This window comes from Jaculus jaculus, chromosome 11, assembly GCF_020740685.1.
Source record: "Jaculus jaculus isolate mJacJac1 chromosome 11, mJacJac1.mat.Y.cur, whole genome shotgun sequence".
Taxonomy (NCBI): Eukaryota; Metazoa; Chordata; class Mammalia; order Rodentia; family Dipodidae; genus Jaculus; species Jaculus jaculus.
The window spans coordinates 57,656,774-57,672,832 of record NC_059112.1 but is presented as its reverse complement, the minus strand read 5'-3'; the positions used below and the strand labels follow the sequence as shown (position 1 = coordinate 57,672,832).

General features: G+C 47.2%; 2 protein-coding genes across 5 annotated transcripts in view; one reads left to right on the top strand and one right to left on the bottom strand.

Moving 5' to 3' along the window:
* Cfap99 (cilia and flagella associated protein 99) overlaps positions 1-9,585 on the bottom strand; it is a 93,081-nt gene extending 83,496 nt beyond the window's left edge. Inside the window, exon 1 of the mRNA XM_045161261.1 lies at positions 9,503-9,585. The gene's annotated coding sequence lies outside the window, so the exon portion shown is untranslated. The remainder of the gene's footprint in view (positions 1-9,502) is intronic.
* A 449-nt stretch (positions 9,586-10,034) lies between these two features.
* The window catches only part of Zfyve28 (zinc finger FYVE-type containing 28), a 206,640-nt gene continuing 200,615 nt past the window's right edge, over positions 10,035-16,059 (top strand). For all 4 annotated transcript variants that reach the window (XM_045130421.1, XM_045130422.1, XM_045130423.1 and 1 more), the window contains exon 1: positions 10,035-10,134. In XM_045130421.1, coding sequence (XP_044986356.1) covers positions 10,096-10,134 — 39 coding nt within the window. In that variant the 5' untranslated portion in view covers positions 10,035-10,095. The remainder of the gene's footprint in view (positions 10,135-16,059) is intronic.

The following is a 16,059-nucleotide window of genomic DNA, read 5'->3' as shown; positions in this document are numbered from 1 at the left end:
CTCCGAGTCCCTAGCTCTGCAGGGTGGGGATTGAGTGTGGGCATGAAGGTAGAAGTTAGATTATGTCCTTGTGAAGGGACCATGTGCCTGGATGAGAGGAGGTGGTAGGACAGATAGATGATGGGTTTGCTGGGGGCCTCTATGCTGAATGAACCTGGAGTCTAGGTACCATACCAGGGCCCCTCTCTGAGATCAGCACCTGATAGGCAGCCACCTGGAGATAAGTTCTTACCCTGGCTGCACCCCTTGTCCCACTGGTCCCACCCATGCTCTGGTGTCACTGGCCATGCAAGGCCCTTGCCCTCACATGCCAGAACAGCTCTGGGGGTCCTTTGTCCACTTTGGATCTCCTAAGTGGAAAATAATTCCAGACACTTCAGGAATCTTGGCTAATGGAAACTCTGTGGGTGTTGGGAGGTCCTTTCTTCATGGTATGTGTGTGTGTGGTGGGGGGGAGTCTGGGTTCCCAAGTTCTCTGATTGCTAGCTATTCCTTCCTTGGGGCAAAACAGTGATATTATTATGTGGGCCTGGAGAAAATACTGGGTCTGACAATACTCATCTCCAATTTGTAGCCTATGCCTCAGCAAAACCTTGTTTCTCTCAGATGAGGTGAATAATTTACAAAAGGAAATGAGTAAGGTCCATAGCAAGTACTAGTCTTCACACTACCTACCTCTCAGGCTGCCTAGGGAATGTAATCAATTACTTATGCTCATGGTGTTCATGGAATCCTCTTCCCTAGCTTCACATCTGTGATAGCACAGGACATGTCCAAATGAAGTCCACTCATCTGGTCGTTCAGCCCAGCCCCTAAAACAACACACAGTATAGACTTTTGGACTAGGCTGCTGTGGGTGGGATGGGAAGGTATAGAGAGGTTTCGTTGGTTGACTCTATCAATAAATAATTCCCAGGGCTCTGAGCTGCTATGGGATCCAGTGGAGTCTCCTCAACATGGCCCCAAAACTTCATAGCCCAAGGTCACAAACTAGGGCCCCTCTACTTCCCTTCTCCTATTGGGGCCTTTGACTGGCTTAGAAGTCCCTCCACATGTGGCTCCTGAACCTCAAATAATCTTCTGCTTTCTCCTCCCTTGATGACTTCCTAGGCATCTCTCAACTTGAGAGCAGCAAGCAGTATTGTTCAACCTCCATGACACATGCTGACACCTGCAAGGTCTTTCTTGGTTTTCTTCTATAGCAGTTACCTTCTTGTTGCTAGGAAAACACATCCAAACAAAAGCAAGCTTAGGGGAGAAAAGGATTATTTCAGGCTTATAGTTTCAAGGGGAAGGTTCATCATGATGGAGGAAAGCTTGGCAGCTGGCTCACATTATGTATCAGCAGTAGACAGGGAAAGCAGTAAGTGAACAAGCTCTGAATAACCAGTAGATTAGACCAATCAACTTCAAGCAACATACCTCCTTCAGCAAGACTCCACCTCCTGGGGAGTAAGTAGGATGCTTAGTCACATGCACCTGAGGCTAAGGGGGACACTTTACATTCAAACCACTAGAGCTTGAAATTTCCTTCTCTGTACCTCTGTGAGTGAAGTGGGCAGGGCCCTGCCTCTTACCTCTCAGCCCTCACTCTGGCCCCATAGCTGTCTGTGAATAATGAATGCAAAAACATAAAAAGGATTAAGGATTATAAACTGGGCTCTTACTTTAACTTGGAAATGTGGATGTGGTTGGCCAGAGATCAAATGTATTCAAAGATCACAAAGAATTTCTTTTGCATTACCAGGGATTGAACCTCAGGCCTGTACACACCAAGCAGGCAATCTATCACTGAGCTACATTCCCAGCCCACATTGGCTTTTGTTCGTTTGTTTATTATTTTCAAGGAATGGTCTCACTCTAACCCAGGCTGACCTGGACCTCACTCTGTAGTTCCAGGTTGGCTTCAAACTCACAGTAATCCTATTACCTCTGTTTCTTAACGCTGAAATTAAAGGTGTATGCTGCAATGCCTGGTCACATTGACTTTTAAAAATATTTGTTTATTTATCCTTTTGAGAGAGAGAGAGAAAGAAAGAGAGGAAGAGAGGGAGAATAGGCACACTAATGCCTTTTGCCACTACAAAATAGACAGATGTACCACTTTGTGCATCTGGCTTTATGTGGGCGCTAAGGAATCAAATCCCAGCCTTTAGGCTTTGCAAGCAAGTCCCTTTAACTACTGAGAAGTCTTTCCAGCCCCCATACAGACTTAAAAAATATTTTATTTAACTTATCTAGTTAGACACACACACACACACACAGAAAGAGAGAGAGAGAGAGAGAGAGAGAAGGAGAGAGAGAAAGAGAGAGACAGGTAGAAAGAGTATATGGGTGCACCAGGGCCTCCAGCCACTGCAAACAAAGTGAAGATGCATGTGCCTCTCTGTGCATCTGGCTTATGTGGGTATTGTGGAATTGAACTCAGGTTGTTAGGCTTGGCAGGCAAGTACCTTAACTGCTGACCCATCTCTCCAGACCTTACACTGACTTTTTATATTTTATTTATTTATTTAAGAGAGAGAGAGAGAGAGAAAGAGGCAAATAGAGGGAGAGTGGGCATGCCATGGCCTCTAACCACTGCAAACGAATTCCAGATGCGTGCATCATCCTGTGCATCTGGCTTATGTGGGTAATTGAACCTGGGTCCTCAGGCTTCACAGGAAGCACCTTAACCACTAAGCAATCTCTCCATTCCCACATTGACCTTTTTTAAAAAAATGTTTATTTATTTATTTATTTGATAGCAATAGACAGACAAAGAGGCAGAGAGAGAGAGTGAGAGGGAGGGAGGGAGGGAGAATGGGCACACCAGGGCCTCTAGCCATTGCAAACAAACTCCAGATGCATGTGCCACCTTGTGCATCTGGCTTATGTGGGTATTGGGGAATCAAGCCTTAAATTGGGGTCCTTAGGCTTCACAGGCAAGTGCTTAACCACTAAGCCATCTCTCCAGCCCCCACACTGACTTTTTAAAAGAGCTTCCTTTACTTACATGGATCTTATGATACAATAATTTAATCATCTAATTAAGACAGATACTATGATAATATTTTCTAAGAAAATAAAAGAATGCAACCCATGTTGAAGAATTTTGGGTAGGTATTAGCTTCCTACCTCCAAAAATGTTTTCTTCCTGTATGAGCCTCAAGGTCCAGTTGAAACCCTAAAGTCTTCACCTGATCCCTGATGAAGAGATGCAATGACGCAGAATACCCACAGGTTCCAGGACCCAGAACACAGCTGGGGAAAGAGAGGCTTTTTAAAATTTATTTATTTATTTATTTTTTGAGGTATGGTCTCACTCTATCTAGCCCAGGCTGACCTAGAATTCACTATGTAGTTTCAGTCTGGCCTCAAACTCACAGGCATCCTCCTACCTTGCCCGTCCAAGTGCTGAGCTTAAAGGTGTGCACCACCATACCTGGCAAAAAGAGTTTTATTTTATGTATTTATTTTTTTAAACATAGTGTCAGAGGATTGGAGGTATGGCTCAAGAGTAGAGTATTTGCCTAACACATTCCAGGCCTTGGTTTCCTAGCACTGAATGAATCAAAACAATAGAAACAACAAAGATCACCTATAAAAAATGCTCAAGAGTCCTGAATTTTCACATGGAGGGGCTGCCTAGGAATAGGATCTCTCTCCCATGGCATTTCCAAATCTGCTCTGGACACCACTATGCCTGCTATACATTCAGGAGAAGGTCCTTCTAGTCTGTGGTCATATGGCATCCAAGACATGGTACATGTGTGCACAAGGTAGGGGATGCTGTTCTGGGGTAGGGCGGCTTAACACCTGTCCTGGAGCCTGGACCTCTGCAGAAAGGCTGAGCCAAGCACCCTTGGCTGATGCAAGTCAAGGAGGAACAAAGCAACCAAGCCCCGGAAAGAAGGAATGGATGAATAAAACTGGAGGTGGGAAGGGAGAAAGAGACCCCTTGGGCCAGACACCTGGTCTCTCTGGATCACTGTGGGCAGAGAGCTCTTGGCAGGGACTCTGAACCCCAACATGTATCACAAAACAGATGTACTGTGAGGGTAAATGTGAGGGAAAGAATGCTTGGATTCTAAGTCCCCACTGAAATTCACCTAGGGCAAAGCAGTCATGTCTGTGGGTAATAACTGGGTAGAGTCACTCAACTCTGAAACATGCCTCAAGCACCTCAGCCCTACATTTTATCCATTTATTCTCACCTTCATTTTTATTTATTCTTTTATCTTTGAAACGGGAGTCTTGTTTATAGAGCCCAGGTTGCCTCAAACTCCCCATTCTCCTGCCTCAGCCTCCTTGGTGCCAGGGTTACAGGCCTGCATCTCCATACCCAGCTTTAGCAAATTTCATTATTAACTTACTGTAAAGTGCTAGGGATGGAACCCAGGGCCTCTCACATGCTAGGCAAAGGTTCTCCTGCTCAGCCACCACCCAAGACCCTCAGCTTTGTACATGAAAAGCTACCTTATATGGAAAGTAGGATTTAAAACTGGTTGGTTTTCTTACATTAACTTTTAGGTCCACTAATGAGGGCTCAACTGTGGGGCATCTGAGAAAATTTGGACGAAGGGACAGAACAAAGCGCCTTCTTCCTTAGCAATCCTCCCTCCATACACAGAAGTGGAGTAAGTGTAGAGGGTTAATTTCTGTCAGTGGCAAACCAGTTCAACACTCTCACTTGAGGCCTCATTTGCATAAGATCCCAAATGTATGTTAATGAAAATATGTTCTTTCCCTATGATTAAAGCCATTTTTCTAAGCACTACTGCCATGTCATGTCCCTGTGGTTTATGCCTAAAGCACAGCCCACACATCAATTTTACTGGGGGCTTTTCCAGCTCTACTCTCCCTTTCCTCCTGAGTTACAAGATCCTCACTTTTATCTCAGCCCACTGTTGCTCAGCTGAAGGATAACATTTCCCAGCCTCCCTGAAAGCTGGCTATGGTCATGTGCACAAATTCTTCCACATGAGAATTACAGGAGGATGAGGCTTTGGGAAAGTCTGCCTGCAAGGAGGGTACATTCCCTTCTGTTTTTCATCTAATGTCCAGGAAGTGATGGCAAGAACTAGGGTAACCATTTTGAATCATGAGGAAAACATATTAAGGATGGCAGCCAGCAAAGTTGATTCCTGACCACTTTGGAGCTGCTGTACCTCCTCTCCACATACTCCCTTTATGGAAACAAATATAATGTTAGAATTTATTTTTATTTTTTGTATTTTGAGGTAGTGTTCCACTCTAGCCCAGCTTGACCTGGAATTCACTATGTAGTCTCAGGATGGCCTCCAACAGTGACCTTCCTACCTCTGCCTCCTTAGTGCTGGGATTAAAAGCGTGTTTCACCATGCCTGGTGACATTGTAACTTAGGTTGCATGTAGCTAAGGCTGATCCTAAATGATAGACCTACTTCTTCCTGAGGTCAGTCTTTATCCTGAGCACTGTTTCAAGCTATAGAGCACATGAATGATATACCTGAACTGGACAGACAGATCTTTAGAGACCAGCCACTGGAAAGTGACATCATGTGTCTACTCTGAGATCTCCCTCAAAAGAGATATTGGCTTTGGGAGGAGCAGTATTTCTTGGGGCTGGGAGATTGAGAGCACAGTTGTGATAGGTTGAATCTGAGGGACTCTGTAATGTGCAACTGATGAAGAAGAGGTAAACAGGTCTGAGCCCCAGCACTGGAAGGCTGGAGAGATAACAGTTGTTTACAAAACCAAAGGTGAGCTGGGCATAGTGGCGCATACCTTTAATCCCAGGACATAGGAGGCAGAGGTAGGAGGATCACTGTGAGTTCAAGGCCACACTGAGACTACATAGTGAATTCCAGGTCAGCCTGAGCTAGAGTGAGACCCTACCTCAAAAAACAAAACAAAACAAAACAAAACCCAATGGTGGCACATGTGTCTGGAATTCATTTGCAGTGGTTAAAGGCCCTGGCACAGCCATTCTCTTTGTCTCTTAAATAAACAAATAAATACAAAAATATTTGTAAAACCACATAGATGCAGGGAATTGGACAGGGATAGGTAGGAAGAACAATTTCCATGGACCAAGTATTGGGTCTATAGACTGAGCAGAGAAGCCCAGGGGTCCAGGGAAGGAGACTGAGGAGCTGCTGGGGAAAGAGAAGACAGTAAGGGAATTATGTCACCAAGGGCAGTCAGCTGGGTCACCTGTTGCTGACAGTCAGAAGGAGTGATGAGAGCTGAGCCCTGGTCACTGGATTTAGATCAAGACTAACTTTGATAAAGTACTTCATAGGAATGGCCTGGGCAGAAATCTGATTGGATTGTGTTCAAGAAAGAACAGGTGGAAGGGAGAAGTGAGACAAGAGGCACCTCTGGAATGTTTTGCTTTTTAGGGTAGCAGAGACCAGGTAGCAGCTAGAGGGGAGCAGGGAACTCAATTGGAAATGAACAAGGAGGGAGCTCGAGAGAAAACTCAGAGGTTAAATCTGCTTGCTTGCAAAACCTGATGGCCCAGGTTCTATTCTTCAGTACCCACGTAAAGCCAGATGCACAAAGTGACTCCTGTGTCTGGATTTTATTTGCAGTATGTCTTCTCTCTGTCTGCCTCTTTTGCTCTCTCTTTCTCAACTAAGTAAATAAAAATTTTTAAAAAAGAAACAAGTCTGGACTATGACATTAAGAGGAAAGGAACCTCATCACCAATACCTGAACTCATGTTGATTTTAATGGAATGCAAAATCAGGAAGTCCAGGAAATCAAAACCTAGACTATGAATTGCATATTTCAGAGGTGGTACTGGGTGGAGGTATGGGGAAAAGCAAGGCTGTTGGGATCCTCCATGGACAGAAATCTTCAGCCTCTTTATGCTTGTTTCTTTAGCTGTGGGATTTCTTAAAGTTACATTTTTTAAAGTTACATTATATATTTATTTATTTATGCAAGAGAAAGAGAGAATGGGTGCACCAGGCCCTCTAGCAACTACAAATCAGCTCCAGACCCATGTGCCACCTCGTGCATCTGGCTTTACTTGGGTACTGGGGAATCAAATCAGGGTCCTTAGGCTTTGCAGATGAGCACCTTAACCACTGACCCACCTCTCCATCCCTGTGCATGGGAATTTGAATGCGGAACCACTTGTGTGTTCTTTGTCTGCTTGGCACATGATAGGTACTCAGATTTGGGTTGGAATTTTTTTAATTTCTTTTTTAAAGGATTTATTTATTTATTTATTTGAGAAAGAGAGAGATAGGCAGAGAGAGAATGGGGCTGTTGCAAATGAACTCCAGAGACATGTTCTTTGGCTTTGCAGGCAAGTGCCTTAACCAGTAAGCCACCTCTCCAGCCCTCATTCCTTTTTGTGTGTGTCATATATGTGTGGACTTATATATGTAGATGTGTGCATGCTTGCAGAAGCCATAAGAGCACTTTGGGTATCTTCCTTTATCTTTTGCCTTACTTCTTTGAAACGTGGTCTTTTATTGAACCTGGAGCTCTTGCCATTTTTCCGCTAAATTGGCTAACCAGCAAGCCCCAGCGATTCATTTGTCTCTACCTCCCAAAGCACTGGGGTTACAGGCATGTGTTGTGACCATGTCTGGTTTTTTATGTGGGTGCTAGGTGTCGAATTCAGATCCTCATGTTTAAGTAGCAAGTAAGCACTCACCTGTCTCCTCAATACTCCCTTTTTTTTCTTTTTTCTTTAAATTATTTATTTATTTATTTGAGAGCGACAGACACAGAGAGAAAGACAGATAGAGAGAGAATGGGCGCGCCAGGGCTTCCAGCCTCTGCAAACGAACTCCAGACGCGTGTGCCCCCTTGTGCATGTGGCTAACGTGGGACCTGGGGAACCGAGCCTCGAACTGGGGTCCTTAGGCTTCACAGGCAAGCACTTAACCGCTAAGCCATCTCTCCAGCCCTCAATACTCCCTTTTAATGAATGTTTTAACAGACCAAAATTTTGGAACTTTTCTGTAGGTAGTACTTTATGGGAAAGTATCTTTAAAAAGTATCTTTTGGGGGCTGGAGGGATGGCTTGGCAATTAAGGCATTTGCCTCAAAGCCAAAATGACCCAGGTTCGATTTCCCAGGACCCACATTAGCCAGATGCACAAGGGGACACACACATCTGGAGTTCATTTGCAGTGGCTGGAGGCCCTGGTGTGCCCATTCTCTCTCTCTCCCACTTTCTCTGTCAAATAAATAAATAAAATGAAATACTTTTTAAAAGTATCTTTTTGGGCTGGAGAGATGGCTTAGCAATCAATGTGGGCCTTTGAAGCCTAGGGATTCATGCTCGACTCTCCAGATCCCACCTAAGCCAGACACACAAAGACGAGGCAAGCAAGGTCACACATACCTACTAGGTGATGCAAGCACCTGGAGTTCCATTACAGTGGCTGAGGCCTGGTGTACCAATTCTCTCTTTCTAAAAAAGTATCTTTGTATTTTTTATTAAATTAAATTAATTAAAAAAAATTTAGGGATGGCTTAGTGGTTAAGATGTTTGCTCTCAAAGCCAGAGGACCCAGGTTCAATTCCCCCCAGCACCCACATTGGCCAGATGCACAAGGGGGCACACGCGTCTGGAGTTCATCTGCAGTGGCTGAAGGTCCTGGTGTGCCCATTCTCTCTCTCTCTCCTTCTCCCTCTTTCTCTGTCTAATAAATAAATAAATTTTTTTAGAGGTAGGGTCTCACTGTAGCCCTGGCTGACCTAGAATTCACTAGGTAGTCACAGGCTGGCCTTGAACAATATATTGGTGATCCTCCTCCTACTGCCTCCCAAGTTCTGGGATTAAAAGCATGCACCACTACACCCGGCCAAAGTATCTTTTTAACTGGAGAGATGGATTAGTGGTTAAGGCGCTTGCCTGTGAAGCCTAAGAACCCAGGTTCCATTCCCCAGTACCCACATAGCCAGATGCACAAGGTGGCACATGTGTCTGGAGTTCGTTTGCAGTGTCTGGAAGCCTTGGCATGCACATTCTGTCCTTCCCTCTCCAATAAATAAATAAATTATATATATATATATATATATATGTATGTATGTATGTATACACACACACACACACACACACACACACACACACACACACATATATTTAAAAAGTATTTTTTTAAAGTGTCTCTTGGGCTGGAGAGATGGCTTACAGGTTAGGGCGCTTGCCTGCAAAGCCAAAGGACCTAGGTTCAATTTCTCAGGACCCAGGTAAACCAGATGTACAAGTTGGCACATGCATCTGGAGTTTGTTTGCAGTGGCTGGAGGCTCTGGCGCACCCATTCTCTGTCTCTCTCAAATAAATAAATAAAAATAATATAAAAGTACCTCTTGTTGTGGCGATTGAAATAAAGGGGGGGGGAGCATCATTAACTTTAATCAAGGAGCTGGGAAAACTGCAAAGGTGGTCTGCTGAAGCCAGAAGATGGGAAGCAAGGAAGATGAGAACCGGAGAAAATAGAAAGTTGCCCAGGATGAGGATGTGAGTCGCTCCCTTGGGGGGACTCTCTACCGCACCTGCCCGCGTACCTGCAGGCCGCCCAGCCTCCTCTGGCGTCCACTTTCCGTGGTTCACCCTCTCCTCTCCGGGCCCCGCTAACCTCAGCCCTCACCCCGCAGCGCGGCAGGGCGTTGTTTGGACGCTGTCACCTAGCAACGCCGCTATGCACGACGGGATCTGTAGTCCGAAGCCTGCGGGCTCCGCGGGGCGCGTTTAGGGCCGGGCGGGGCGTGGCGCCACTCGCGGATTGGCGGCCTCCTGGGCCGGCTCCTCCCGGGACTCGCGGCAGGCGGGGGGCCTCGCGACGCCCTCAGCGCATGTGCGGCATGGGGCGGCAGTGACTAGCTGAGGCTCTGGGAGCCAGCGAGTGGAGAGGAGCTGCGCGCCCCGTGCCCGCGCCTGTCCGTGCATTTGCCCGCGGCTCTGGGTCGGCCGCGCGCCGCGCGTAGAGCATCCTCCCGGCCGCGCACTTGCCCCGCACACCTGCCGCCCGCCTCTTGCGCTCAGCCTCCCCGGCCGGCTCCGGCCCTACCTCCGCTTCCGCCCCGCGCCGAAGACGGGCCCGGGCGCAGTGCTGCGGAGGGTGAAGGCATCCCGGAGTGCGGCCCGGGCCGGCGCGGCGATGATGAACAGGTTCCGAAAGTGGCTGTACAAACCCAAGGTGAGCGGCTGCAGCTCCTTGCCGGTGCCCCCGCGTCGCGCTCTTTCTCCCTCATACCCCGAGGACCGACATCCTGCAGGTCCCTCCCTGGAGAGCCAGACCCCGTACGTTTCCCTGGCTCCTCTCTCTCGCATCTTCGACACCCCTGTCCTCTGCTCCACGATTTGGGTAGATCCTACCACCCTACCTCTAGCACGCACCCACTGTTCCTTCCTAAGCTCAGTTCCAGACTTGCTTTCCTTTGGGCCCGGGTGCACTTTCCCTTCTCTCCATCCAGTCTTGGTATACAGGTCGGACCCCAGATCCCACCTCGTGGTTCAGGCTTGAGGGCAGACTACCTTCTGTTTCCCTTCACCACGGACGCTACCCCTCATCCTCCTGGACTCCCCCACCCCCAGTTATTTTGGTCCAGGATAGTCAGTCTTCTATCCTCCCTTCACACTTCTGAAAGACACCCCCCCCCCCATCCGTTTTCCAATCCTTAGGTTCCTTCCTTCGTGCCCAGAGAGGGTCCCCAGGCCACTGTCCAGTCCTCCCTTTCAACCAGGACTGATTCGACCTCGCCCCAGTTAGCATCCCTATACTGGTCCTGTCCCCACCCGCATCCTCTTCGATCTCGGACCCGTCTTCCTTTTGGCCGGATGAGGAGCCCAGGGCCTGCAGCCTCTGAGGGCTGGAGGTGCGGCTCCCCAGCCGGCGCCCCTCCTAGCATCGCGGGGTCGGGTCGGGTCGGGTCGGGGCGGCGCTCCTCGCGCCTTGGCGGCTGCGCCAGTCGCACTGCGGGCGCTGCGTCCCCGCCGCCCGGGGTTTGCTGCGGCCGGAGCAGGGCCCGGTGCGCTCGCGGTGGGGCGCGGTGGTGCTAGGATTCGGCCAGGGTCCAGGGCGCATCCTCAGGGTATGGAAAGGTTTGTTAGAGGACAGTGCAGCCAGGAGACCGCAGCGCTGGGGTCTTTAGGAGGTCACGGCCTGGGTGGGGTCACTACAGTGACCAAGGACGGGAGTAGTGTGGGCACTGAGTCCGGGTGCCTACCAAGGAGGAGGCCACGGTCTCACTGACCTACCCAATAGACTGACCCTTTCTCCCTCAGCACTTGGACACTTTGGTCGGTCTAGAGTTCTTGCGCCCCATTTGTGAATGCACTCTCAGGGTAGGGTTTCCTTAAGTAAGCGTTTCCTGGAGCGCTCATTCTGGGGAGAATGCGGGTCCATTTGGAAGTGTCACCCGAGGTTTGGGGGAAAGTGTAGGGATTCAAAGGGCACTGTTGTTTCATGGTTCTTGAGTTCTGGGAGTTCTTTCTGGGGTTCGGGAGTGTTGGGGTGAAGTCTTACAGTGCATGGGGCTACCCCATCGGTCTTGGCTTGGTCAGAGAGTATTCTGGATTTCTGAGCTCTGGAGGCAGCAGCGGTGTTTGTGAGTCTGTCCCTGCTGTACTGCAACTGTAGCTGTCCTGGGGGTTCTGGGGACCCTGGCGATGGGTGTGGCTTGGGCCTGCTTGCCTTTGGCCACGCCCTGGGCGCCCAGCCCTCTCCTTGCTGCAGTGCCTTTCAAGGTGCCCAGTCCTGCCTTGCTATCACTCTGTGGATCTGTCAGGGGTGGCAGCGGCCCCTGCTTTAGATATCTTTATAAGGAGTAGTTTTTCCTTTAAGTGACTTTGTGTAACCAGTTAAGAAAAAAGAAAAAAAAAACAACAAAAAGAAGTACAGTTGTGGAAAAAAGTCATTTTGGGATCCTTACTTTTTCCTTTTCCTTTTTCTCTTTCTTTCTTTTAATTTTAATTCTTTTTTATTTTTATTTTTTTGGATTTTTCGAGGTAAGGTCTCACTCCAGCTCAGGCTGACCTGGAATTCACTATGTAGTCTCAGGGTGACTTCGAACTCTCAGCAATCCTCCTACCTCTGCCTCCGGAGTGCTGGGATTAAAGGCATGCGCCACCATGCCCGGCTTTAATTCTTATTTATTATTTTTTTGTTTGTTTTTCAAGGTCTCGTTCTAGCTCAGGCTGACCTGGAATTCACTATGTAATCTCAGGGTGGCCGCAAACTCACAGCCATCCTACTACTTCTGCCTCCCAAGTGTTGGGATTAAAGGTGTGCGCCACCATGGCCAGCGATCCTTACTTTTTCAGTGAAAAATGGCAGGGCAGGCAGGCCAAAATGATATTAGGTGTCTCCGAGAATTGCATACTCTATTTCATCAGTAGCTTAATTCGGAGTCGCCTTGCCTGTTCTAGTTTAGAGAAAAGGACTTCAAAAGTGAAAATGCTATGGCCCTTGAGGTTGTGCTTCAGAGTTAAGAATTCTGTCCCTGGGCTGGAGAGATTGCTTAGTGGCTAAGGTGCTTGCCTGTGAAGCCTAAGAACCCAGGTTCCATTCTCCAGAACCCACAGAAGCCAGATGCATAAGGTGGCTCATGCATCTGGAGTTTGTTTGCAGTGGCTGGAGGCCATGAGGTGCCCATTCTCTCCATCTGCCTCTTCCTCTCTCTCTCTCTTGCAAATAAATAAATATAATAATAATAACAGTAAAAAAGCATTCTGTCCCTAAAGTTCCCTCTTAAAGAGGTGGCTGCCCTTCCAGGCATGTTTCATTAGCTGATGTGGTAGTAGGGAGTTGAATTAGTAAATCACATTGATTCATCCCAAAGCTGTGTGCTTTAGAAAAAGGGTAGAAATAAATCAGATTTCATTCATACTTGTCTTTTTCCTCACTGTCATTTTTTAGCACCTTGTCTAATGTTTTCCCCTGTCTCCTGGACTTGAGCCACAGCCCTATCTTAGATCTCTGCTCTGGCCATGGCCATGTCTGGAGTGAATGGTTTGTGGTTACTCTCAGCTTCTCTTGTTAGAGATCTGTCATTTGGTCTCAATGTCTTGATTGTTTAAAACATTGGACTGTGTTATGTCACCCTAGTGGCTTTTCATTTTTCAAATTAAATCTCAGATTTTTGCCCCAGATTATGAGCTGAATTTTGTGTTTCTTCTTCCTGCCTAATTGAACATGTTTTGGTACAGTGAGCACCAGGGGTCAGTCCTGTGAAGATTCTCAGTCTGGTGTGTTAAGTACTAGTTGCAGAGGATGTGTCTGAGGGGAGATTGTTGTCAACAGGGTTCCTTTTTTCACTGTTGCATAAAGATATACCAGTCAGACTGTATTTAAAATTTTAATCTCTATTTTGGTTTAAAACTGAACACAGACAGACCTTCTTCATTACAGTGTGGTGGAAAATATTCCATTATTCCTGTAGTTCTAAAAAGTGATGAGAAATGCTTAGAATATTTTTACATGACCGAAAATTTGATATCTGAAGTATTAATAACTACTTAAGTTGGGTAAAAGTATCCAATGAATAATACAATAGTTTAACATTAAAATGACATTTGCAGAGCATTATGTTACCATTGATTTTCTTAAAATCATCCATTTGAACAGCTGTGAGTTTTTTTTATTTTTTTTCTTGATGGAAAGCCTTATGTTATCTTAGCTCTGAAGGCTGCAAGGAAAAGTACTCAGAACTTGTGATCTCTGTCAATCAGTGTTTTGCTTTTCTTTAGGGTAGAGGCTTTCCCAGAAAGAGTGGTTGCTTCAGAAAGGTGAGAAATTTGCATATAGTTGGCCTCTTTGAAACAAGTCTTAAATCTCTTGTTTCTTACTTGGTTACAACTTCCCACTGATTATCCTGGATGTACATCCCTGGTTACCAGGAGGGAGACTTGCTGGCATAGGGAATGTGGACCCCAGCCTCAGAAGCTGGCCCAGCCAGGATTTCTGTTTATTTATTTATTTAATTTTGTTGTTTTTTGAGGTAGGGTCTCACTCTGGCCCAGGCTGACCTGGAATTAACTATGTAGTCTCAGGTTGGCCTCAAACTCATGGCAATTCTCCTATCTCTGCCTCCCAAATGCTGGGATTAAAGGTGTGTGCCACCACGCCTGGTTTATTTTTTATTTATTTATTTGCAAGCAGAGGGAGGGAGAGAGAGAGAGAAGAGAGACAGGAAGAATAGATGTGCCAGAGCCTCCAGCCATTGCAAACAAATCCCAGATGCATGCACCATTTTGTGCATCTGGCTTTACATTGGTACTGGGAATGAAACCCTCCCAGTTCCCAAATTCCAGGGCTGGAGAGATGGCTTAGTGGTTAAGGCACTCACCTACAAAGCCAAAGGACCTAGGTTCGATTTCCCAGGACTCAAGTAAGCATGCATCTGGAGTTCATTTGCAGCGGCTGGAGGCTCTGCCTCACCCATCCTCTCTCTTTGCCTCTTTCTCTTTCTCTCTCAAGTAAATAAAAATTAAATATTAAAAAAATTTCCAGTCCACTTCTGCCATAGGCCCTTCCATGGAGTGGCCTATTGGTTGGTGGCCCCTGCTCCTTGACTATCTATCTGAGGAAGGTGGCACCTAGAAGTACAGTGATAGGTTCCAGGGTGTGGGCAGCAGCCTGGGTTTATATCTGTATGGTTTCTAATGTGCATGGATGAGGTGTAGTCTGGCCCTCCTTTCAGGGCTCTCCACCGTGGCTCAGGAAGAGGAGTGTTGATGCAGATGGATGCCAGCAAACCCTGAGGTATGGAGCATTGTAGAAGGGGTCTGATAGAGGTGTGGGATGAGTGGTCCTCCCACAGGTTGGGGCTGTCCTAAGAGAATGACCTGTGTAAATGCATGTATGTAGTGATCTCCCCACTCTGCTTCACCTTGGAAACAAATTGCTATCTGTCCATATAGCACTGTGTTTGTGCCCTGTGCCAGGCATGGCCTCTGTTCTGGTATTAGGGATTTGAATGTTATCTTCTAACAAGCTGTTGGCTAGCTTTCAGCTGATAAACTCCAAAGGCCCAGCAGAGGCTGCGAAGGTTAACACTGACTGTAGGTTAATTGAGGTGGGAGGACTCATCCTATGAATGGCACCATTCCATGGGTTGGGGTCCTGTACTGAATAGAATGTATAAAGTGCGGAACATGGTGACTCATGCCTTTAATCGCAGCATTTGGGAGGCCAAAGTAGGTAGATTGCTGTGAGTTTGGGTCCAACCTGGGCTACAGAATGAGTTCTAGGTCCGCCTGGGCTAGAGTGAGACCATGCCTCAAAAAAAATTGAGTAAGTGGGTTGAGCTCCAATATTCACTGTTCCCTGCTTCCTGACTGCAGATGTAGTGTGACTAGCTGTTTCATGCTCCTGCCACCATGCCTTCCCTGCTAGGATAGCCTCTAGTCTCTCTAAACTGTGAGCCAGATTAAAACCTTTCTTATGTTGCTTTTGTCAGGTATTTTGTGGTAGCAACAATAAAAATAACACAAGAGGCCGAGGCCACCCTTAGAGTGACAGGAGTCTCTCCAGGTGAGCCATTGGAAGCCATTGTCCTGGCACCACACAGGCTGTTCTGTGCCAGCTCCCTCTCCTACTGGGCTCTTGGCATGGAGACAGGTTTTAGAAGTCTAGGTGGGAATGTTTGACAGTGCTGAGTTAGGTTGGTTGGCTAGCCCTTCACCCTATTCTGTGGCCCAGGCTCTCTGGAATCAGAAGATTGGGGCTCCAGCACCTAACTCTATCTCTGGCCTCCTCCAGGGACTTCTTTCGGACTTGATGCTCTTGGGATGTGGACAGTGTGGGTGGATGGCCTGGGAGTCTAAGGTGCTTTGTAGAGCTCCTCACAACAGAATTCTTAGCAAGAGGGTAGCCTCAGTTCCCAGGCCTTGCTGTGTGGTCAGGAGCATGAGGCCTCACAGACTGATGCATTTGTAGGGCTAAGGAGAAACAGTGTGTTAGGCAGGGCCAGGGCTGGTTTCTATGGGATTTTTTGCCATCACTGAGGCACTGTTTCCCAGTAAGAACAGCATACTTACTGGAATTGTGTGATATGGTTTCTGTTAAATGGGTGAGTCATAGCTGGGATCCATAGGCTTCACGTAATTGGTATTTGGATTC